The sequence below is a fragment of the Henckelia pumila genome, unplaced genomic scaffold (assembly GCF_033568475.1).
Source record: "Henckelia pumila isolate YLH828 unplaced genomic scaffold, ASM3356847v2 CTG_461:::fragment_3, whole genome shotgun sequence".
Taxonomy (NCBI): Eukaryota; Viridiplantae; Streptophyta; class Magnoliopsida; order Lamiales; family Gesneriaceae; genus Henckelia; species Henckelia pumila.
The window spans coordinates 2,484,834-2,503,236 of record NW_027331831.1 but is presented as its reverse complement, the minus strand read 5'-3'; the positions used below and the strand labels follow the sequence as shown (position 1 = coordinate 2,503,236).

General features: G+C 29.0%; 2 protein-coding genes across 2 annotated transcripts; both read right to left on the bottom strand.

The window, feature by feature from the left end:
* Positions 1-317: 317 nt before the first annotated feature.
* On the bottom strand, positions 318-2,747 carry LOC140872213 (agamous-like MADS-box protein MADS3). The gene is made up of 4 exons (XM_073275009.1): positions 2,566-2,747; positions 1,773-1,854; positions 1,277-1,338; positions 318-1,149 (listed from the first exon to the last, which is right to left on the bottom strand). Exons 1-4 carry the CDS (start codon positions 2,745-2,747, stop codon positions 999-1,001), a joined length of 477 nt encoding a protein of 158 aa, XP_073131110.1. The 3' UTR covers positions 318-998.
* An 11,865-nt stretch (positions 2,748-14,612) lies between these two features.
* On the bottom strand, positions 14,613-17,193 carry LOC140872243 (transcription factor bHLH36-like). The gene is made up of 3 exons (XM_073275053.1): positions 16,681-17,193; positions 15,814-16,134; positions 14,613-15,006 (listed from the first exon to the last, which is right to left on the bottom strand). The coding sequence occupies exons 1-3, from the start codon at positions 17,005-17,007 to the stop codon at positions 14,938-14,940; spliced, it is 717 nt and encodes a 238-aa protein (XP_073131154.1). The 5' UTR covers positions 17,008-17,193; the 3' UTR covers positions 14,613-14,937.
* Between the last annotated feature and the right edge of the window lie 1,210 nt (positions 17,194-18,403).

Sequence of the window (18,403 nt, the reverse complement as noted above, 5' to 3'; positions counted from 1 at the left end):
GTGTGAATGTATGTATGTGTTACCAGTTTTCTCAAAGCTTCCACCCGTTCCAGCATCTTCTTCGTCTGCATTTATAGAATTTTCATTTGGCAAACAATACAACGTTATAAATGAATGGCATGAATATGAACTTATATTATATATATATATGTGTATATGTATATATATGAGTCATAGATTCATTTTTATATGAATATTTAGAAAATTCTCAAGTTTTTTAAATTATATTTAGGGACGACGATAAGTCAAGTCCAGTAGGATCCGAGACCCAATTCATTAAAATTTTGAAGGACTCATACATGTCCCATCTCGTCAAAACATAAATATATACTTAACCTGACCGATACTTGAAGTTTAAAGGGTTGACGTATTAAACCCGTCAAACAATCATATTTATATAATATTTTTACATATCTAATTTTCAATTATATAATATAATCATAACAAAAGAAAAGTATATAAAGTAGTTCAAGTGAAGGCTCTTATTACAAAATCAACTCGATCAAATTAATTACTCAACATCGTCAAATGTTGCATGATTAAACTTGTTTAAATAATATAGCTCGTAAAACTAGAATTAAAAATATATTGACTATTCACTATTCTCATCGTTCTGGTCTTTACAAATATAATATAAAAACACAAAAATACAATACTTAAATATATATTATATATATACGCACGCACATGTATATATTAATATTAGAACCCTAACGGATCGAGTCAATAAAACTCGTTACCTAACACTTTTCCACAAGGATCCAAAATTTAATAGTCGTACTCGAACCCATACTCATGCCCATCCTAAATATCATGTTACATCATAATATAAATAGGAGATAATTAATGGCACAAATGACATTCTAATAATAATTTTGACAAAATTCTTCAATTTTTTTAGAACTCAATTACATGTAAAAAAATTCTACTTATCGTGACATTTTTATTTATTATTTTTTTTAAAAAAAAAAATTGTACTTCCCAAAGGTTATTTCCAATTATATATTCTTCCAAAACGATATATGAGCACTAATTAAATTAATTCGTACCTTACATTTCCTGGCTTTTGCTAGGGCTCCCTCGATTTGCTTCTCAAGGTTTCGCAATTTCTTCAAACTGACGGATCCTAGATCTTCTCCATGTAAGTGCCTTACATAAATAAATTGCGGGCAATATAATTTGTTAGACATTCGATCTTGAAAATTAAGACAACGTACAGAAGTAGCTAGCTATATATATATGTAGAGTACTGAAAAATTAAAATTAAGATACTGACCTATTTAGAAGTTGAAGGGATTGATACTTGGCGTTTAACTTCGTCACGGCTTGGTAAGTAGACTGCACTTTGCATAAACGTACGCATGCACGTACAATTTAAGATCAGATTTCATGGTGCAATTACATGAATCAAATGATGGTTTATTTCAACCTACTATATCTTACGGGTATTACTCCAATGATAAATCTAATGTTTTATATATGATTTGTCACGTCAACAATATCTCATTAATTACGCATATAGCTGATCATTAATTTTGGTAATCCATCCATTTTATGTGACGGGGCGAACCATGTACCAAGATATTCATTATAATTTGGTGCGACAATTTGTATTAATGCGATTGTGATGTGATTTGTGTAATGGATATGTTGGCCCTTGAAGGGATCATGTTCAAGGAGCAGACGTGGCTTCTATGGTATAAATGCATACCGGCCTATACATAAATAAATCATATTATATTATATTATATTAAAATTAGTTTAAATGAAACCTGGCTTTCATGTTCACCATCTTCTCCTTCAATTGGATTGTTGGAATGAAACTGCCTGTACCTTTCTATGGTATTCTTTGTTCTGGTACAAGGAAGGAACAACATGCATTAATAAATAAAAACCCAAAAGTACTAGTCCATATATATATATATATATGAGTTTTGTTATGCTGCCCAACAACTATGCCCAACTCCGTGTCCACCATGTACAAGTCAACCACTTATTGTACTGATCAAATCACTTATTGTACATTGTGGACACGGAATTGAGCATACTTGTTGGGCACACGTGATATCTCTATATTTCATTGTCTCCAACACATAAAAAAAGCTTGGAGGAGTACTTTACAATATATTCGACATATAAAACGAAAACATATTCACCTGCAAAAACAAACTAAGAAATAGATTTGCGCATGCACCTACGTTTATATAAATGCGCTTATGCATATCGGTGCATATGGCTAGCACATAACACATTATCGCTGAAAATATGGGGGAAAAAAAAAAACTTATGATAATGAATCAGCTTCTTTTCTTGAATCTAAATCTAAAACTTTCAAATGGAATGGACCCCTCGCCCATGACACAAAAACTGACCCATAGATCATTTCGTACTTTTTTCCGAAATCGTTTTTCACTTCTTGAGCATTATAAGTTTATATCCCCTCAAGTACTCCAAATATTGTATCTAAAATAAAAAACAAACAAACAAACAAACACGCACATATATTTGTATATAATAATTAAATTCGATAATATTGGACGTTATATAAATATAGTATATATATACCCAACACTCCCGAAGTGAAAAGGCTTGCCCTCACTGGAGAAGATGATGAGAGCAACCTCTGCATCACACAACACAGACAACTCGGAAGCTTTCTTCAACAAACCCTTCTTTCTTTTACCAAAAGTAACTTGTCTATTCACCTTGTTGCTTATTCTCTCCAATACAACTTTCCCTCTCCCCATCTGATATATAATATATATTAATCTTCTTCTTTTTGAAGAAACCCTGAAAATGAAACTTCTGTAAGTAGAAGGATCCTCGTTTCTAGTGTCTTAATTATATAGATGGCACATTCAACGCTTCTTCTCTTTATTTACCTTCTCGATCTCTTCTTTTTTTTTTTTTTTTAACCGTGGGTAAAGTAAGTAATAATGGAAATATATTAGATAAACTGTTCGTGGAATACAAAGGTTCGTACGCCTTCCGAAGCAAACATTAATTGGTCCGTTGGGTGGAATTAATTAATTTTGTGGGCTATTTTCTGCAATAATGTTTCGATAATGTACTAAAATATATAATAGGGAGCTAGGGATACAGCTTGATACAAATCTATTCATTAAATGAAACGCGAAACATCTATTTTTTTAGTTATGTCATATGTCCAATGAATCAAAGTTAGACACATTACTTTTAAAATTACAAAACTATCTCAAATTTCTTTTTAAAAAACTCTGTTAAAAGTGTGTTAGAGATACCTTACACACATAGTTATACATGCATGCACTTTTTTATTCGACTTAATGACACAATCATATAATAATTGGGATCGGATGATGCTACGGTCTTATATTACTTACTTTCAAATTGAAAATTCCTTACCTTTTTCAATTGGGAAAATGATTTTTTTTCCCATTAACCTGTACATTTTTTGGTTTTGATCCATTAACTTTTCAAAGTTTGTTTTTGATACATTAAATTTTAATTATTGGTTGTTTTGGTCTAATTATTGACATGACAACTTGACAAGTTAGCATTTTTTTTGACCAATTAAACATGTTTAGGCAGTTTAATTAACTTAATCAGGAATCAAACTACTACATTTTTCCTCATTCATATAGTTATTTTATTTGACTAATTTATTTGTAATTAAATATCCCTATTATAGAGTCAACGGAGTGATATCAAATATGGAAATTATTATATTGATTAATTTAATTATTTTTATATCAAATAAGATATGATAATTACTTATAAATAACACGATTTACTTATCACAAGTTTATTGATATTATTTTATAAAGATATTTACAACTTATTATAAGAACTTATTTTATAAAGATGTTTTATAAAATATGCTTTAGGCTTTCGTCCCTGTTGGCGTGTCTTATGATTGTTGATTTAATTATATACACTTGTGCTCCTGATCTCCCATCTATGTTCTTGTGGCTGGTGAAAATGAGCTCTTGCCTCAGCCTGATGACCATGTGATGATCATTAATTTATGTTGCAGCATTTTCCAGTGACACATCAATAATTTGACTAAAATAATCGAATTATTTTCTCATGTTTTAAGTGGGTGACTAGAATAAAAGGAATAATCTTCTCTACATTTTAACATTTCTTGCAACATTTTCAATTACATTAAGGAAAAATAAGTTTTTCGGTCCAACAACTATACCCTCTTTGGGTTTTGGTCCATTAACTTTTCTGATGTGGGTTTTGGTACACTAACTTTACATTTTCAGTGTTTTTGGTCCAACTGCATACGTGTCAGCTTATAATTGGTCCACATCATCAGTCATGGATCAATCAGAAATTGACACGTATGCAATTGGATCAAAAAATACTGCAAATGCAAAGTTAGTGTACCAAAACCCACATCGGAAAAGTTAATAAACCAAACCAAAACATGGACAAGTTATTGGACCAAAAAACTTATTTTCCCTTACATTAATTAACAATTGATTGTCACGTGCATCATTTTTATTGGCGTGTAAAATTTATAAATATGATAGATATAATTTGATACATGTGTGATGTGTCTGTCGTCGTCATTTCTTAATGCAACATAAAATGGGTTGGGGCTATGCTCCACCGGGTGTTCTTCACCCGGTGGGATTTTTGTGTAGGTTCCGGGCCAATGAAGGGCAGATGTTGCACCGGGTGAAGCACACCCGGTGTAGGATAGCCCACCCCCATAAAATGTTACATGAAATGTTGCAATTGATTTTGGGCGGGGTGATTATTATGTAGGTTGGGAGACACTTTTATCAACCCGTAAGCATCTAGGCGGGTAAATTTGTCTTAAAGATAGAGAATCAAACTCTCGGCCCGCTATCGTCTCTGTTGCTGTGTGCATGCTGTTGAAAAGTTGATAACATTTTTTTATAAATTTTTTTTTTCAAATGAGATGTTTACGTGAATATATATCTCTTAAAAACTATATCGAGAATAATATTTTTGGTGTAACACAGAGAAATCAACTGAGTAGTGTAATGACAAACTTGTTCTAATATATAGGAGAGAGTCGTGTCACGTGTGTTCGATTCCATATTTCCATGTTAAACCAAAAACTCACGATTTTAATATTAAAAATAATAGTAATTGCGGAAATGATGACAAATTACCTTGGTTAAGTTTGTTTTATTTTTTTTTTATTTTAAAAAAAGCACCTATATTTGTAACTAGCCAATGTTTTCAATTTTTTGTGACCTTTCTCGCTCGGTTTTTTTAAAAAAAGCACCTATATTTGTAACTAGCCAATGTTTTCAATTTTTTGTGACCTTTCTCGCTCGGTTGATATATAACACCAAAATTTGGAAAATAACCGAAAACCCCATTTCAAATATTTTCATATCTCAGAAACAATCATAATTATTATTTTCTCTACAAAATATTTCTAATATATTTTCAAACGAAAAAGCCCAATCTGCCAAAATTTAGCAAGATTTCAACTTGAATCAGTTTACTAATAAATTATTGATTATTTCAAATACACACACATAACAAAATTTAAATATAGTACTCCAATTTAAATAATATTATTAGATTTCAAATTTAACTTACAATTTATCCCTACAAATTGACATTTTCTAAAAAATATTAATAACTTCATTCGATAAACTACAAATTAAAATATATATTTTTCAGTATAAGTAATTTATAATGTTCGTAATAATCTTCGCAAAAAAAATTTTCTTCACTGCAGTTGTTGCGATTGATAAAATCAAATTCAAAGTCATAAGCTTGGAAGCTACGATTTCTGCTTCAACAATTTGTTTTAATTAAGTTTAAAAAGCTTAAAACTCATTTGTGTTTAGGTTTAAAAAATTAGTGACTTCAATTTTTAAAAAATTATGAGTCAAAAATTTTGGGTCACTTCGCACACATTAAACAATGAATAATAACTTATGTTTTTTACAAATTTTCTTGTATTTCTGTGTTTTGTTCCTAATTTATATTCATATATAAATATAATTTTTATTATAAATGTAGGGTTATAAAAAAATTAAGGGGTGCCGCCTCGGCACAGATTGTATATTTAATCGAATTAAAATTTATTTGTTAAAGAATAGAGATGTTGATTCCATGGTAATAAGTTCACAAATAAAAAGTTTAAATTTACTGTTATTAAAAATAATAATAATAACGTCAACTACAAAACATGAACGCGGAATCTATTAACGAACTTGATTAAGAAAATATTTTTAATTGGCTTCTATGTGATTTCCTCAACATTTTCAAATCTCAATAAATTTAAAACATGAATGTAATATTACCAAAACATTTATATTTGAAATAAATTAAGCGTCTAAAAATTATTACATAAATTTAAAATTCATTTGAAATTTTGCATCGCATGAATAATAGAAAATGATATATAGGACTGATCATTTTCCGAAATTTTATATAAGTTATAATTAGTGGTAATAATATAACTTTAATCTTTTAAACCGTTAAAAAATCACAAATATCATGTTTTGACTGATCTTTTAACAAAGAGAATTATGGCTCCCAACAATCGAAATATTTTTTGAAGTAAAAAAAAAAACAGAAACTAATCACTTTAAATGTTTATTAATTATTAACTACTTACTTTTAACGTACAGCTACCCCACTCGGCATCAATACATATAATGAATGGGTGATTAATTTCAGTCTTCATATATATAATATAATATAATATAATATAATATAATATAATATAATATACGTGCAAGTTTCAAGATGTTGGGCAAGTGGTACTAGCTAGACAGGGGGACTCGCGCGCTATTAATTTGCATCCACATTAATTAATTTTATTGAACATTTTTTGACCAATTTGTAGTTGTTAAATTAATTTCAAATTTTAATGTTTTGCGACATTTAAAATCTTCTACGTACCATATGATTAATCATATTTTAATGTTTTTCTTATATGTGAAATTATGGTTTCAAAAAATAATAAAAATTAAAAGTTCAAAATTGGGTTTTAGAACATAATAATCCATATTAATTACAATATTAAAAATTCATTTAATTTAAGATACTATAATAGTTTTGTGCTTTAATTTACATCTAATGAATAGCTCAGTTAATTTATATATAGTTTCAAAACTATAATTTGCTTTTAAGCAGTTCAGAACAAAAGATTTCTGGTTATGTGGAGCTTAATATAATTACAATTATTTTTGAATTAATTGATATAATTTAATAATCAGCTAATATTGATCAATTAATTTCAATAATTTTTTTTTTCATATTAGGAGGCAAATGAACGTTTAACAATTCAAGGTATACATAAAAAGTAAAAGAAATTTCGACAATTTTTAAAAGTATAGAAAGTGAATAAAATATGATAGGTGTGATACTACTAAATTTTAGGAAAAATTGCTTTTTTGATCCTATATGTTTGTCACTTTGCGATTTCAGTCCTTTATATTTTCAAATTTTAGTTTTAGTCCGCTATCTTTATTTTTTTGGCAATTTTAATCCTTTTTTCGACGTGGCGGTGACGTGGCACCAATTCAGTGCTAATGTGAAGCTGACGTGTAAAGTTCCATGTAAGCATTTTCTAATAAAAAAGATCTAAATTGCCAAAAATCGGAACATACAGGACTAAACTGAAATATGAAAAACATAGAGGACCAAAATCGCAAAGTGACAAACGCACAGGACCAAATTTACAGTTTTTCCTAAATTTTATTACAATAGGTTTTTATGATATAAAATAAAAATGAAATAATTTTTCAGTGATTTCTAGGGGTTTTTTTATCATTATTTATGATTTATTAGACACATAAAATACACCAACAACGACTATACATACATACACATATATACGATCATTAATGCTGTGAAATTTAATATTGGACCAGAGGGTTACTATCACAACCAATTTGCGCTCACCCATCCAAATTAATTTTCGTCTGATAGTTTTTATCCATAGTTGTTGTGAGTTTCCATGTTATAAAAAAAATAAAAAATTTAATATTTTAAATCAAAAAATAAAGTTTGATTTAGTAGCTTGAATATTATATTCGTTAATTGGAAAAATAACAAAAAATAAAAATAAAAAATTCCTTAAGTAGTTCAAGTTCAGAACATACGTTCTGGCTGCATGCATTAGTTTACTGTTAAAGTAAAATCACTTTTAATTAATTAATATAATATAATATCAGTTATCGATCGTTATGAATGATTTCGTGGACAACAATAATAAAGAAAGCATTAATACAATTTATAGAATATCATTAATATTTCGACATAGTATATATTATAATATGAAAAAACTGTAATATTGGTCTTTTATGTTTGTCACTTTGCGATTTCGGTACTCTATGTTTTTGTATATCAATTTTAGTCCTGCATGTTTCGATTTTTGATATTTCAGTCATTTTTATTCGAAAATGCTTACATGACAATGTACACGTCGGCTCCACATCAGCATTGCATTGATGCCACATCAGCGTCACATCAGAAAAAGGATTAAAATTGCCAAAAAAATAAAGATAGCGGACTAAAACTGAAATTTAAAAATATAGAAGACCAAAATCGCAAAGTTACAAAGATACTGGACAAAAAAAACAATTTTTCCTTATAATATTATCACTACATGCGATATATAAATTATTATTAAATAATAAATGCTCAGCCCCTTGTTTTTTAAAACCTGAGAACATGGTGAGGCGAAAGAGATTCAAAGGGACAAAAAAAAAATCCATTTTCGTTCTTTATATTTATATGTTTTTTTTAATCCTTTAACTAGTCAAAATTTCAAATTGGTTCACTAACTTTTATATTTTGACGATATTGGTTCGATTTTTATCGGAATATATATCTAATTTCTGCTAAAAATTGTTAACTAGATAATAAAATTCGAAAATGTGACAAGATTTGGGGACTTCTCAATTTCAAAGATAATTATCCTACTTGGAATGCCACTTGATTTTATAAACTTAGATATGTTAATAGAATAAATATGTCTTTTCAAATTTTAAAAAAAAACTAACAAAATCAAAAGTAAAAAAACCATGGACTTCAATTAGAAATTTTGAATTATCTGTACTTTTGGAATGATTCTTGTTTCTCTATTTGAGAATATGATTTTCGTCCCAACCCAAAAACAAAAAAAATTAATGTTCGATCGATTGATTTATTTTTGAATTCTCTTTTGAATAAGAAATGAGAAGGTAAAAAAAAAAAAAAAGTGATTATGAGCATTATATATAGCTTCTGTTTTTTTCTCATGAAAGATGAAAAATTAATTTTTAACCTTAAATTGATACAAGCCTCTAATAGTTGAATCTTCATTGCGATTTTCCGGTGAGATTTGATTTTTATTTATATGTAAATGATGTCTTTTCTCTTATAAGATTTTGAGAGATCAATTAATCTGGGATGAAGTTGTTGATTGGGATAGAAAGATACAAGAGACGTGTTTATCACCTTAATTTTTTGTATTTTCTTATTATTATTATTATTATTATTTTATAATTCGGTTTAACATGATGAAATTTAGGTGACATTATTTCAAATATGATGATATTTTTCAAATTGAAAAATCTCACAAATTTCTTGAAAAATTAATATTCCGTTAAAAATTGAACCAAAATAACCAAACTTTAAAAAGATAGACGATGAAAATTGTTTTTTTTCCACAAGGGATCCGATCGAGAAAGTAATTAAGTAAAATTAAAAGCAGTCTGCTTGCAAGAAATTATTGATGGGAGAGAGCATCAAGCAAAAGTTGTTTGAGGACCTTTTTTGATTAATTGTGTGCGTCTCATACTTGACATGTTGCTTTTTTTATATATATTTTTTATTTATTATAATTATTCTATATGCATAGGGCACATGATCAGGAATTCAGGATGTACGTTTAAGTTAGAAAGTAGAAACCGTGGAACGAAACCCTCTCTTTGTCAAGGAACGAAATCTCGGGCTCGGCTCCGGTTCGTCACTATATTTTGTGGTCAGGGGCGGCCTAAGGTAGGGCGGGCCGGGCCGGGCTACCGACCAGAGTTCCATCTTAAGACGGGTCCCCGATTATTTTTTAAAAAATTGTTTTTAAATTAATATTTAAATAAATTTAATTAATAAATAGTGTTATAACAAAATAAATAAATCATGAATAAGTTTTTATGACAAAAATCTTGCTTCAAATGAGTTAAATGGTTCACTAACTCTGTTCAACTTTTATCTCATTTCCTAATGCGGCCCTCCAACCAATTTAATTCATGCACGGAAATTTCTCGCAGACCTACGTTGCACCATAGGTAGACCGTAGACATACCTTCAAGTTTTTTTTACTTATTATTCAATTAGACCATGTTGATTACTCAGATTGTAGGTTATGAAAATTGAGTAATTTTACAAAAGGTTGAATTTATCTTTTCATTTTTTTCATTTACTAATGGATTGTTGCATCATTATTTTATTAATTTATATTACATTAATTTATTATCTATCTATGTATATTTTTTGTTCGTATTTGACTTCATTATTTAGTATTATTTTATATTTTTTTATGAATTTAGTTAAATAGTTCCATTATTGCACAAATATTCATCATAAAATGTCAAAAAATGACGAATTTGTTTTAAAAAATGCAATAAGAGTGAATTTTAAGTAATATTAATTATTGAATGATTTATTTTGAAAAAATATGGGTAAAATTCTTTCTAATGCGAATGTTTTTTAATAAACGTGTATAAATATATACACACATTCTTAATAAAAAGGATCATATTTTCAACTTCGCTCCGTGTCACATTTTTCTCAAGACCGCCCCTGTTTGTGGTGTTGTGACATAAACCTTTTCCCCACAGAAGAGAGTAATATATTGTGTTCAATACTCGTGATCACAACAACAACAACAACAACAATAATAACTACAATATATAACATATATATATATATATATATATATATATATATATATATATATTTGTTTATCTTGCAATGGAGGCTCTTGTGGAAATTAATGCATGTTGATATGAGGGAGAATTTACAAGGAATATATTTGTTTGTATGTATGTGTGTATGTATAATTTATTGGTTGAATGATTGAATCTGGTCCGGTTTTATGGTACGCATACGATTAAATTACATATTATTATACTGAAATTTAATAAATATTGTACGCACGAGAGTACTTTAATTTAAGACTATATACATGTAAGCATGCATGTATGTATTTATACCTATGTCTGGATTTTGAATTTTGAACAGGCATGCATGCACTTACGCGGAGAAGCGGTTGAAAGATATTCGAAGTATGAAATGCATTTATATATGTAATGAAATGGTGTGGGGCAAATGATAAATTAAGATAGAAGAAAAAAAGAAAACAAAAGATTTCAATGCATAAAATCTTGCAACATATTAAGTGTAGCCACCAACAAGTATTAAACACTACAGACTTGCTGTTGTAATTATGAACCTCTGCATATATCAAACATTGAACAGATATCATCAATACGAAAGATATATATGGACGATCGACACACATATAATAAATCTATTGGCTTATTTTCCATCAAAACAATCAAAGAATACAATACAATTCAATATATATAATCACTCGTGTCGTGTGACACACTGACATTACATGATATATATTACATATATAGCCGTTTCATCAAAGGAAAAAACCAATGACGACTAAAATCAGACAATATCGACGACCAGTTTTTTTTTTTTAAAAAAAAATTATGAGACCAAAATTGCAATTTAATATTTTATTAAATATGAACTTAATTTAGCAACACTATTTATTTTAAGTTTCCATAAAAACCATTCTTGTTGCAAATTTTTAGTCATTTCGATCTTCAATGTATAAAACACGTATAAGAATAGTCAATAGTCTAATTCATTATTTCCAAAAATAAAAATAAAAATAAAAAATAATAATAATAATAATAATAATAATAATAATAATAATAATAATAATAATAATAATAATAATAATAATAATAATAATAATAATAATAAAGTCTAGTTCATGAAACCGATAGCTAAAAAAATCGTAAAAAAAGAAAAATAAAAGTAAATACGAAAAACTCCCACAAAGTCAATTAATTCTAGTCAATTTTTTTTTATATATATAGGGGAAATAATTTTTTTGATTCATTAACTTGTATATTTTTTTTGGGAAAAATTAATTTTTTGGTCCTGTATGTTTGTCACTTTGCGATTTCAGTCCTTTATATTTTCAGATTTCAGTTTTAGTCCGCTATCTTTATTTTTTTGGCAATTTTAGTCCTTTTTCCGACGTGGCGCTGACGTGGCACCAATTCAGTGTTGATGTGGAGCTGGCGTTTACAGTGCCACGTAAGCATTTTCGAATAAAAAGGACCGAAACTGCCAAAAATCAAAACATGCAGGACTAAAACTGAAATGTGAAAACATAAAGGACCAAAATCGCAAAGTGACAAACATATCGGACTAAATTTGCAATTTTCCCTTTTTTTTGTTTTTGTTCATTAACTTTTCCAAGTTTGGTTTTGGTACACCCTACATTAACTTTTAGTTTTCGATTTTTTTGGTCCAACTGTTGACGTGACATTGAGAAACGCTGACATGACATCGAAAAATATTGACGTGACATCGAAAAATGATGATGTGTCAAACTCTCATGTCATCAATTGAACTAAAATCACCAAAAATTAAAACTTAATATACCAAATTAAAATTAATTAAACTTTAAAAAGTTAATGTATCAAAACCAAAAAATATACAAGTTAATTGACAAAAAAAAATTCATTTTTATATAACAGCTCATTATTCTTATTACAACATTTATCATAACCTATAGTAATACTAGTAGGCTAGCTAGTAGCTAGTGAACTCTATTTAATATTTAAGCAATATGCATAGTTGAAATTTATATATTTATAAATTTTTTGTAATTAAAATTTTTTTTGTCATCAATACATATTGTATAATTAAAATAATCTTTCAAAAAAATGCATCTAAAATTTTCTATCCCTTTTATACTATTATGTCATTACAAAAAATTGGATCGATTAGTTAACTTCAAAGGCAAAGATTCATTTAGATAAATTAAATCGAGTTTAAAAAAATGTATATAGTGCTCGAACAACAATACATAATATATAAATCATACATAATGTATAAATAAAATAAACATATAAAATGACAATGATGGATAATGGATTGGTGACATGTGCGGAACTTATTCGTGCCCAGTGTGGGCAACCAAAAAAAAAAAAGATCAGTACTCGTTCTATTTTTTTATTTTTTTATTTTTAAAAGCTTTTGTAACTTGATATACGTACTTTGGCTCATGACTCATATTACTTTCTTTAATTGGGTCTGCACAATTCATTGTTGAATTGAATCACACAATTGACAAATCACGTTCAAAACTTCAAATTCAAAACCTTTTTGCTGGTTAATTGCCATTCTGATCACCATGCCCATTATCACTTTTTCTAATTTAATCTAGATTGGACTTCTTACTTAGGTATGTAAAAATTGATGTAGACAAGTAATTTTGTTTACGATAAGATATTAGATTTCAAATTGAATTTTGAATTAAATATTGCTATGAATTAATTTTGTTTATAGCTAGGTCCAAATTTGTTTGATTTTTTAGTTTCCGGGTACGTTTCCTTCGTCTTGAATGTAGAGGCCGAAAGATTGTTAAAAATGGTATTTTTTTTTTGGGTTATATGTGCTTTGATAATATATATTATATATTTATTTAGGGAAAAAATTTGTAAGCATCATACGTCGAAAATGTTTCAAAATATGAAGACTCGAAAAGAAAATTTGTAAGATAATTATTTTATGATGTTTTATGATTTGAAAAATTTATATATATATTTTTTGCTTTATTAATTATATTATATCATTACCTACACTGAATCAAAATACCGGCTCCGCTCCTGATTGGTGATATATGGCCCGCTCGCAAGCTTTAATTAATTAAAATGCTGGACTTATCTAATTATCTCTTACAGTTATATTTTCTCCCAATAAACTTCATTTGCTCAAGATCAAGCAGGCTTTTGAAAAATAATATTAAATTAACGCCTCAAAAGAGGGAAAAAAATTATCAAAGAAAACAGAAATCGAATTTATCAGAAATTTGGTCAATCATTCTAAAAGATTCTTAATTATTAAGCACACATTAATTACCCAAATAAAGCTCATCAATGCTGTCAGAACATAAAACATTTTATTCAACTTGTCCGACCTCTAATGATCCACTTCTTTATGTACGTGAAGTAAAACTATTAAATGTAGATGCAAGATTCACTTGGGAACCCCGGGGATATCGCAATAGCTGCAGCGTATTTTTGAGGAAGGAATTCACGTAGCCGAGGTTTGGCTCCGGAGGTGTTAAAGAAATGAGTCTTTGACTTAACTCTAACCCAAAACTTAGCTCGAGAGTTGAGGGTTGTCATTGTTTATATTAAGAGCTCTCAAGATATTTACTGAATGGATGTGAGATACAATTAACACACTAACGCACCCTTCTCACGTCCAGTAATGAAACGACTGGAGCGTGGAGACATTAACCGGTGGTTCAACTATGAAAAGTAAGAAATCACGCCAGCTAACTATTTCAAAAACTGTTGTCAAATCTGATCGTTATATATACACATCATGTATCCAGTGAAATATGAACGTGTTAACTGCAAATTAACATGAAGAAAATGCATGTGAAGAGGAACAAGCCTAAAACATGCAAATGTGAATAAAGTGAACAAGATTAATTACACACATGAATGGATCAATATCCTAACAAGTTGGCTACTTTGTCTGATGAATCTAAGAGAAAACTGCAAGGTAACGAATCATATGAAAAACGATATATTAAATTGAACGACCGCATGGTGTCATCTTGGCGCATTTCATAGCGGCTCAACAATCCATCCTAGCAAGCTTGGCCTACCATCCACTGAAGTAATTCTTGCCAAACTAGTTGTTTATAACATATATCAGTCTTTCTTGCAAAACGGATGGATCGATGCATGTCGCATGGCTCGACTGCAAGTATATGAACATTAGATGAACTGAAAGACATGAATGAAAAAACCGTAGGTAACACCAACCAGCGCCCCATCACCAGAAAAGAGCTCATGAGCTACTGAAAGAAATCCTTTATATATATATGTGTGTGTGTGTGTATGAGATAACAGTACTATACAAGAAAATGCATGGGTAATAAAAACACTCAAACTGAAATGATCATTTATCAATCAGGGGTAATTATCATTTATCATTAAACTAGCTAGCTAATTATCTTTTTGAATTCAATCAATTATCCTATATATATATACATGATCAGGGGTAATTAAAATTTTTAGGAAAAAACTGAAATGGCCAGCAATAATATTCAAAGTAAATTTTCGAGGAAAACAACTTAAGTTGACTGTATGATTACCAATGTCAGAAATGAAATCTTGTTGAAGTTTCGAAAAGAAGAACAACTATATATTCCATCAAAATATTTGCATGATCTTGGCATATAATTTGACTGCGGTGTTATTTAATAAAAGTAATTTGACTGAGAAAGAAAAGGAGGATAGACAAAACCCTAAATTTCATGTTTACGTAGTATTTTATGTTAATTATATTGGGATAAATTTCAAGCCCATCTAATAATAATGTCATTTGAAATATATTCTACTTTATATGTAAATAAGTAGTGTATAGATTTATAATTTGATTTATTGTTTATTGTTAACCATAAAATACATTTGAGTATATTTGAAATCCTTTCATCCAAGCTCAACCTAATTCTCGCATAACACATACTTCAATTCTTAATGATTTTTAACTCATGATCAGTACCTCTGCATGAATTTTGTGAAAGAACTCTCCATTGGCTTTTGTGTTGACCCAAGAAACCACATCGAGCCCCCTTTCCATTAGTTCTACAAACACCTTTGAAATTCGAAGCCCGCGATTTTTCAAGCAAGTGCTGATCAGGATCTCGACCCCTCTCGTTTCAGCAATATTCACCATGACCGAATGCTTCGAATCCTCTGATATATCAGGCCGCGGTCCCATTATAAGCTGGTCTCGTCTTATTTTCAGGCCTTGGATATGCTTTCTCTTATGCTGTATGTAATTTACTGCCTCGTGCATGTGGTCGGATATCGAACGTTTCCCCTGAAAACAATTGCTCATGTTCTATCAAATTGGAAAAGTTTCTAGGAAGCACTTCTGAGCTTTTTATTCACAAAATTTCGCAAAATTTCAAAATTTTGTTAAGGAAAAAACGAGAAATTCTTCATAAAAGTTCTCTCAAACACTACCATAATATATTCACACCCGTTATAGATCTTCTGCATCTCCATCATTTTACATATTAATGATGCATGATATATGTATTAGCCACATGTATCATATTTGACTGAATTTGCACGCAGGATGAATATCAACTCATGTATAGTTAAAAGATGTAACAAATACTGCAGCAAAAGATTTGGTGAGTACAACTAAAAACTAGAAACAGTGCTCATTGAGAATTAGAAGGTTTCATCACTTCTATATGTATATATATTATAAAGACTAGGGTTTCTGGTTTTGAGAAGAAAAAAAAACATATGTAGCCTCCCAAGAGAGCTAAAACAAAGTCAACTTTAGAGAAAATGCTTGCCAATTATTGGAAAAAACGGGATATAAATTGAGATCTTAAGCTAGATTTTTTTTTACCTTGATGAATTCGGAAGGAAGAAGGGTTCGTAGGGATGAATAAAGATCAGCCATCTCGTGCCTTCTTCGCCTTTCAAGATCTCTACGATCGTTTTTCCTAACATCGAGTTCATTTTTGTTCTCTGTTTTGGTTTCTTGAAACCCAAACTCTATGAACCTTTGTTTTTGGGTGGTGATGGTGGTGCTGGAGGTGGCGGCGGCGGGATTTATGTTGCATCCAAGAGAAGCTTGATCCGAAATCAAATCATCGAATGATAATTTATCTTCTTGTTGAGAAATTGAGTTGATTAGAAAGGACAGCTCATCCCCTGATCGTAAATCAAACATCTTTAATTTAATTAATCCAAGATCCTGATCAAAGCTAGCTAAGTTGATTGTATTTCTTGGATATGAAATGAAGAAGAAGATATGGTGGTTGAGGTGTGAGATCTTCCATGGCTCTCTCTCTATATTATGGAATAATATCTTTCATTAAACAAGACGAGCGCATACAACAAGTGACCCCACGTCCCATTCTTTAACTTAATTTAGGGTTTATTATAAGTATACACGCTCTATGCATGTCTGAATATATATACTTGCAAAATATGTCATGCATATATTGTTGCCTTTTATTTTGGATAAATTAAAAGATTATTTCTCAGTACTTTAAAATTTTGAAAAATCAAAGTTAGGTAACGTTGAGTTTTGTTCTTTTCAAAAAAAAAAAAAACGTTGAGTTTTGTTTAAAAAGATATTTGTAGATAACAATCTTATACGAGTGGTGTATTTAATTAGGAAAATGTTACATGTAGTTACAAATTGGGTTACACATTACACATGAAATTACAAATTTATCTTTCCACTTGATTTGAAAAAAATATTTCCAAAATACATTAATGATATATATGTAATTTCAAGTGCAACGTGTACAAATTACAAAAGGGAAAATCATATTTTGGTCATGTGATTTGCACCATTTTTTATTATTACTAGTCCGGCATGCAATGAATTTGCAATTTTAATAAACTAATTTTGCATGTTTTTTTTTTCAATTGTAGCCTGTTATTTTTAATTTTAATTTTCAATCATGTAACTTGTATATATTTTTCATTGTGGTCCTTTATTTTTATTTTCTTTGCCATTTATGGTCTTTTTTTGACCGAAAGACAGATTGACTCCAATAAAAATAGGACCAGAAGTGGGAAAAAAAATAAACTTAACATGACTAAAACTAATTAATATTCATCATAGCATGATCAAAAGAAGACCATAAATGAAAAAAAAATAAATTAATTAAATGACCACAATGGAAAAAAAAATTTAAAGGACCACAATTGTGTTTTTCGGTCAAAAAAGACCATAAATGGCAAAATAAAAAAAATTAAAGGACCACAATGCAAGTTAAATGGTTGAAAATGAAAATTCATTGTTAAAATATTGACAAAAAGGGGAAAATTTGCAATCGCTTGACCAAAAATGAAAGTTTCCCAAAACAAAATATGTTTTGTTTTGAACAGATATAAATATAGCTTGATAGATGGTAGTATCACGAATTTAATTCTAGTAATCTGAAATAATTAAAAGTCATAGTTACGTGGACAAGCAACCTTTAAAAAAACTTATAAAATTTTAAAATATTGTAGTTATTCATCTAGATAATTAAAGTTTATTTTCAAACAGTTGAGACGCCTAATTTCAATGGTAGCCCCACCCAATTTCAATTGTTTGGGAACTTATTATT